This window comes from Martes martes (genome assembly GCF_963455335.1).
Source record: "Martes martes genome assembly, chromosome: 5".
NCBI lineage: Eukaryota > Metazoa > Chordata > Mammalia > Carnivora > Mustelidae > Martes > Martes martes.
In genome coordinates, this window is record NC_137892.1 from 96,071,727 (window position 1) to 96,078,751 (window position 7,025).

Consider the following 7,025-nt stretch of genomic DNA (forward strand, 5'->3'; position numbering starts at 1 on the left):
GGTGGAACATGGTTTCTGGCGGAGGGGAGAATGTGTGGAGACCTGGAAAAGCGAAGGAGCTGGGGATGGTGGAAAAAGGGAAGAAGACTGGTGTGACTCAGAGGCAGTGCTTGAGGCGGGAGCGACTGGAGCGAGAGAATGGCTGCTGAGACGGACAGGGCCTTTGGGTTCTAGAAAAGAGCCTGGATTTGATCCCTAAGCCTGTGGGAAGCCATCAAAGGTTTTCATCTTACTCATTTACCATATGTCTGTTGAGGGCTTTTTAGTCTGTCTGGCATGCATCCTGTGGAAATATTTTTAAAACTCCTTGTTTTATTACATCGTAGACAAAAAAACTTGAAGTGAGACAGCCAGATGAGAGCGAAGTGGTGCCTTGGGCAGGAGTTGAGTCCCGTTTTGTGGTCCTAAGTGTAGCCTCCCTACTGTGGTGCTTGTAGTTGGAGGCCTCCCTGGGAGAAAGCAGGGCCTGTGGAACCATACCCTGTGTGCTCACCGCACTGGCCCTGGGGGAGGGCTGCCGTTCTGGGAAGGTGAGGGTGGTGCTAGAACTGAGAAACAGAGTCCGCAGCGGGGGCTACAGATGGTGTTGGGAGCAGCAGGGAGCTTGGAGTTAGGGCAGTTCCCAGGGCACAGTGCCCAAGGTGTGGCCCAGGCTGGATGGTGATGCAAGAGCAGGGGGTCTGTCAGGCATTTTCCATGTACAGACTCGGATTGTTCCCATCCGAGGACAGCCAGGGTTTGGGTCTCCTGCAGGGCTACCGCTGTCAAGTGCCCCTGGCATAGGACTATCCTGATGAACCACAGAGATGAAGCAGGGTTTCGGGAGGGGTAGTGCATGGGATGAGCTTCTCTTGGTGGAAGGGCTGTCTGTGGAGCAGAGCCTTCAAGCAGTGCCACTCCGGCTCAGGAAAGGTAATCTGCATACTAGTGTCCTTGCTGGCTCAGTTGCTCTGAGAGCTTTGAGTACAGGGGCCAAGCTCTATGCTTTGTATTCCCAGATGAGTGATGTAGAAGCTGGTGGTGCCACTGTTTTTCCTGATCTGGGGGCTGCGATTTGGCCGAAGAAGGTAAGTTCTAGTTTTTGTGGGTCACAGGTTGAAGCTCCCAGTTCCCATTCCCTGGCTGCTTGACTCTTACTGTGAGAGGCCTAAGCCCTTCCCTGCCTGAACTCTGACACTGTAGCCTCAGCTTCTATGTGGGGAGATGGGCTGGGAAGGGAAGTCCCTTTGGGGGAAGATGGGTTATTAAACACCTGCCCCACCGTGAAGGGTGGATACTTCTATATTGCTGGAATGCCAGAGCCCTGTCCCTTTGTACACAGGAAGGTGAGGGTGTTTCTGCCTAGGGAGGTGTTTAGGGTCAATTCCTTGAGCCCGTATCTAAGAGTGTTGTCTGATGGGTTGTCTCTTTTTCCTAGGGCACAGCTGTATTCTGGTACAACCTCCTGCGGAGTGGGGAAGGTGACTACCGTACGAGACACGCTGCCTGTCCCGTGCTTGTGGGCTGCAAGTGGGGTGAGTGGCCTTAGCCTGGGCTCTGTGGTCAGCCTTAGACTCTGAGTTGGGAGGTGCCTGCTGCCCTATTTTCACAGTGCCAAGACTGTTTTCCTTTTTCAGTTTTTCCTTTTTTCCCTGCTAACTGGTTGTCTCATCCAGCCATGTAGCTGTCCTCAAAGCTGATTATGGGCCAGGACAGCTGGTTGGGAACACGCTCAGGGATGCCCACAGAGCTGAGGGAGTTCCAAGGAAGAATAGCTACACAACCACTGTAGGTCCAGGATGGCTCCCAGAGGAGTGTCCTCAGGCAGGGGTTCTGAGGGAGCAGTGGGAGAGAACTGGAATCAGAATGGGGAAGGGGTGACCCAGGAAAGCAAGGCTCACATGGAACAAGGCCCACACTAAAACTGGCATCATGGGTGTGGGGTCCAGCTGTTTTGTCCCTTGAATAAGGGGTGGCCTGTGGCACAGGGACCAGAACATGAGGCTCAAGTCTGGGGCCAAATTACAGAGACTGAAGTCAGAGCTTTGAGCTTTGTTCTGGAAGCAGCTATGGTGAACCAGAGAGAGGCTTGGGTGAGTATGATAGGAAGTGATTGCAAACAGAGGGGTTTATACCTCTTGGAGAGTTTTGGGGGTAAGAGTGGTAGGTTCACAGAAAGTTAAGCAATTAGAAACAAAATGAAGGGGCGCCTGGGTGGCTCAGTGATTAAGCCTCTGCCTTCGGCTTGGGTCATGATCCCAGGGTCCTGGGATTGAGCCCCACATCGGGCTCTCTGCTCAGCAGGGAGCCTGCTTCCTCCTCTCTCTCTCTCTCTGCCTGCCTCTCCACCTACTTGTGATCTCTGTCTGTCAAAGAAATAAATAAAATCTTCAAAAAAAAAAACAAAACAAAATGAACAATTGCTGACTTCAGGGAAAAGAAAACGTACGAGAAATGTCAGCATACACTGCTGGGTGGCTCAGGTATGAGCAGCATTTACCTGACATGATAATGAAAGCACTGTATGTTGATTTAATTAAAATTTGTGATTTAACACTATTGGGAAGATAGGATGTGATAAGTATGTGTTTTAGAGGTAGAATAAAAGAAAAAAAGTCGAGATAGCAGTATAAGCATGTTATTTAGAAATATGTGGTTAAATAGAAGAAACAATGAAAGGTATTGAGTGTTCTCTTGAAGTGGGGTTTGGTATTGGAAGGGTTGGGTAGAAAATTGCTGTTTATTCATTTTAAGCTTTATAGACAATTTAATTTTTTTCAATTAAGTGCATTTCTACTTTAAAAGCTCTATGGCTTTAGTAGTGGATTGGGATAAATTTGTTTTATCATCCTAAGAGTCTGTGTTAAGGAATGAACTGGCGTGTCACATGGATTGGGGGCACAGCTTCAGGTGACAGACAGTGCTAGCACTGGCTCTGCTCCTCTGCTGCCCAAAGTACACACACCGGGTCGGCTGGCCCCCAGGTCTTAAGGTTGATGTCCAGGCCCTCCACAGTCCTGACAGGCTTCCTCGCCCTTAGCTTCTGTATCTCACTTCCTTCCCAGTAATATCAAGCTGCTTGAGGTCCCTCATACATGCCAGGGTGGTTCATGCCTTGATGTCTTTCTCATCCTGTTCCCACTTCTTGGACCACCTTGATAAAGGAGTCATCTGGTATATCCATCTTCTTCCCTGGATAACTCCTGTTCAGTATCATGTCCCACCCTGGAGTCTCCTCTTCATGGTTAGATGCCCTTTGGTTCAGTTTCCATGTATGTATCTTTTATCACCTTTGAACAGTTATCTTTGAACAGGGCTCTTCCTTACCAGCTCATGAGCAACTTGAGGTATGAGACCATATCTTACTCATGTTTGAGTTCCAAGGCCCAGTGTGGGGTTCATCATGAAGGAGTCATTCATTCTGGCTGCTAAACTAACCAACAGGATTGTAACATACTTTCCTTTTGTTCACAGTCTCCAATAAGTGGTTCCATGAACGAGGACAGGAGTTCTTGAGGCCATGTGGATCAACAGAAGTTGACTGACTTCGTTTTCTGCCCCTCCCTTTCCTGGCCCTACAGCCCATGTCATCCTCAAGTTCAACATGACAGACACCTCTGTATGTTCCAGACCCTATCACTTGGGACTTTGTTGGAATAAATGTTTGTCTGGAGCGAAGGGAGAACCGACTGGGGAGGGTCCTGGGTGACCTGGGTCCTGACCTCTCTGGTCAGCCTGTGCCACCTCTGGCCACAAAAGTTGGGTCAGGGTGGCTGCAGCAGAATCAGGTTATCTAGCACCTAGCAGGGTGCCTTTGTACCTCAGATGTTTTAGGTGTGAGGTGTTTTCAGTGAACCAAAGTTCTGATACCTTGTTTACATGATTGTTTTTATGGCATTTCAATCAATGTGGCTTTAACCAAAAAATAAAGTGTCCCTGCCGGAAGCCTTAAAGAGCCTTATTCGGAGTCTTTTTTGAGATGGGGAAGCTTATACCATGTTCACGATTTCTTTCCTATGCATCTCCTCTGTGCTGGGAGAATCTGGGTAGTGAATACTTGATTGGCAAAACCTTGACCTTGGGTTCTAGATCTGGTTTCAACACTTACAGTTCCATACTTCGGTATCCATTCTGGAAAGTGAGGGAAACAGTCTCCTTGCTTTCCAGAGAACATAGTGATCATGTATGTTCATGACTATTTTGCTGTTAAAATCTGAAAAGTTTTTTTGAAATTTCTTATTTAAAAATTTGGAGATACATAGAACTGTGAAACATAGATGTACAATTTAAAGAATATGAAGGTGAACATGAGCACTCATGTGACCACCACCCAGGTTAGAGAAGGGATCATTTTCAAATTGGTCCTCAGGAGTCCCTTGTAACCCTCTTCTGGATCCTATCTCTTGTCCTGCTTCCAGTACCTTAGTGGTAGCCATTGTCTAGTGATTTGTGGCAGTTACTCCTTTGTGCTTGTAATTTTACTACCTGTCTACTTCCCTAAATAAGTAGTTATTTTGTTTTCCCTGATTTTGAATGTTTTGTAGATGGAATCGTGTATTTTTAACGGTGTTGGGCTTCTTTTGTTTGACACATCTTTTTAAGATTCATTCCTGTTGTGTAGCTCTGGTTTGTTTTAATTTGTAGAGCTGCTTCAGTTTTGTTAATGTGACAGTACATAACATAGCCAATGTACTGTTAATAGATAATTCGAACTGGTTTCAATCTTTGTATATTATAAAAACTACCATTTACATTTTTATAAATGATTCCTGGTACACATAAACACATTTCTATAGAATATATACCTAGCAGTGGATATGTGGAGTTTTAGTAGTTAATCTTCAATTTTAACATATAATGTATTCCAGAGTGGTTATCCATACTCTCATCAGGAGTGAATGAGAATTCTTGTTATTCCATCCTTCTCCAGTATCTGGTATTGTCAAACTTCTGCATTTTAGCTAGCATTTTTTTAAAAAGATTTTATTTATTTTGAGAGAGAATGAGCAAGCGAGGGAGAGAAAGTACAAGCTGGAGGAGGGGCAGAGGGAGAGGGAGAAACAGGGTCCCCACTGAGCAGAGAGCCCAATAAGGGCCTCAATTCCAGGACCCTGGGGATCATGACCTGAGCCAAAGGCAGACGCTTAACTGTCTGAGCCACCCAGGCGCCACAGCTAGCTTATTATATGCATACTATTATCTATTTTAACATCATTATTGATGACATTGAATACCTTTTTATTAGTCCTTAGGTTTCATCTTTAAGTGTCTTTTCAAGTCTTTATCTTACTGATTGACTAGAACTTTTAGCATATTATAGACATAATCTCTTTGATGGCTATAGGTTTTGCAAGTATCTTCCCTTTTTTTAGTTTGTCTTTTCAGTCTAAGTTTTGTCTTCTGATGAACAGAAGTTCTTAATTTTTATGCCAGATTTATCAAGCTTTCCCTTCTTGATTTAATGCTTTTTATATACATATTTTTTAAATATTTTATTTATTTGACAGAGAGAAATCACAACTAGGCAGAGAGGCAGGCAGAGAGAGAGGAGGAAGCAGGCTCCCTGCGGAGCAGAGAGCCTGATGCAGGGCTTGATCCCAGGACCCTGAGATCATGACCTGAGCCGAGGGCAGCGGCTTTAACCCACTGAGCCACCCAGGCGCCCCAATGCTTTTTATATTTTGTTTAAGAAATTGTTCTATTCCCCAAAATGATGAAGGTATTTCCTATATTCTTTGCCAAAAGCATTATAGTCTTATCTTTTACGTTAATGTCTTTCATATACCTGGGTTTTATTTTTCTTGGTGCAAGGGTCTACTTAAAATCTTCTTGTGTATTTTGTTAGGATAGAATAGGATTATGCTACAGTAGTAATCAAACCTCTAAATCTCAGTGGCTTTTAATATATAAAATGATAACTTCTAAAAAAAATTGCTGGGATTGGGCACCTGTCACTTATCTAATGCCATGTAATCTTCTAGACCTTCTACTGGCAGATCCTAACAGGATGTCAGCTGGTGAAGGAATATGGGAAACACAATTTACAGAGTTGCAACTCCAGTATAGCAGCAAGAGTATGGAAAGATTTGCTTAGAGCTGAGAAACAATGGAAACATTATTGGCACGCTAGGTGGGTCATATCCACTCCCGCCATTTGACAGTCTTCAAGCTTCTCGAAGGTATATAGTAGTCTCTTTAATCAGTTTTGGAAAACTATTAAGTCATTTTCTCTCTCTCTCTTTTTTTTAAGGATTTATTTATTTATTTGACAGAGAGAGAGACAGCACAAGTAGGCAGAGCAGCCGGCAGAGGGAGAGGGAGAAGCAGACTCTCCACCGAGCAGGGAGCCCAATGTGGGGCTCGATCCCAGGACCCTGGGATCATGACCCTAGCCAAAGGCAGCTGCTTAGGTGACTGAGCCACCCAGGCATCCCCATTTTCTCTTCCAATATTTTCTATGTTCCTTCTGAACTCTGATTATATGTAAATTATACTATATCATACTATTCTTAACTCTTAACCTGCTTTCATTTTTTTTTATAACTATACTATATTTTGGGTAATTTTTACAGTTGTTTTCTAGTTTATTCTCTTATCTTTTTTTTTTAAAGATTTTTTAACTTCTTTATTTGACAGACAGAGATCACAAGTAGGCAGAGAGGCAGGCAGAGAGAGAGGGGGAAGCAGGCTCCCTGCTGAGCAGAGAGCCCTGTGAGGGGCTTGATCCCAGGACCCTGAGATCACGACCTGAGTGGAATGCAGAGGCTAAACCCACCCAGGCACCCAGTTTATGCTCTTTTCTATTAAATTCATCTACATGTTTTTCTTTAGCCAGCTTAAAGATGTAATTCCACCATTTCCAGGCTTACACCATTCCTGTTGAAAATTCAGCTCTTTTGTCCTTTTGTTACTCCTTTGAAAGTATTTCCCACGCCCCATCCCCTCCCTGCTGTCTGCTTTTTAAGACTTTTGTTATGGTTTTTGGTGGTTTTACTATGATGTGCTTATGGTGGGTTTCTTGTTACTTTCTGGCTTGAGGTGTACAG

At 44.6% G+C, this 7,025-nt stretch overlaps 1 protein-coding gene across 14 annotated transcripts in view; it reads left to right on the forward strand.

Annotated features, from left to right (window-relative positions):
• The window catches only part of P4HA2 (prolyl 4-hydroxylase subunit alpha 2), a 35,115-nt gene extending 31,176 nt beyond the window's left edge, over positions 1–3,939 (forward strand). For 8 of the 14 annotated variants that reach the window (XM_080803723.1, XM_080803714.1, XM_080803722.1 and 5 more), the window contains 3 exons: positions 999–1,067; positions 1,418–1,514; positions 3,454–3,936. In XM_080803723.1, the coding sequence (XP_080659849.1) occupies positions 999–1,067; positions 1,418–1,514; positions 3,454–3,524 (237 nt within the window). In that variant the 3' untranslated portion in view covers positions 3,525–3,936. Of the gene's footprint in view, positions 1–998; positions 1,068–1,417; positions 1,515–3,453 lie in introns of all 14 variants that reach the window. The other 6 variants (XM_080803718.1, XM_080803717.1, XM_080803710.1 and 3 more) reach the window with 1 other exon arrangement.
• Positions 3,940–7,025: the final 3,086 nt, after the last annotated feature.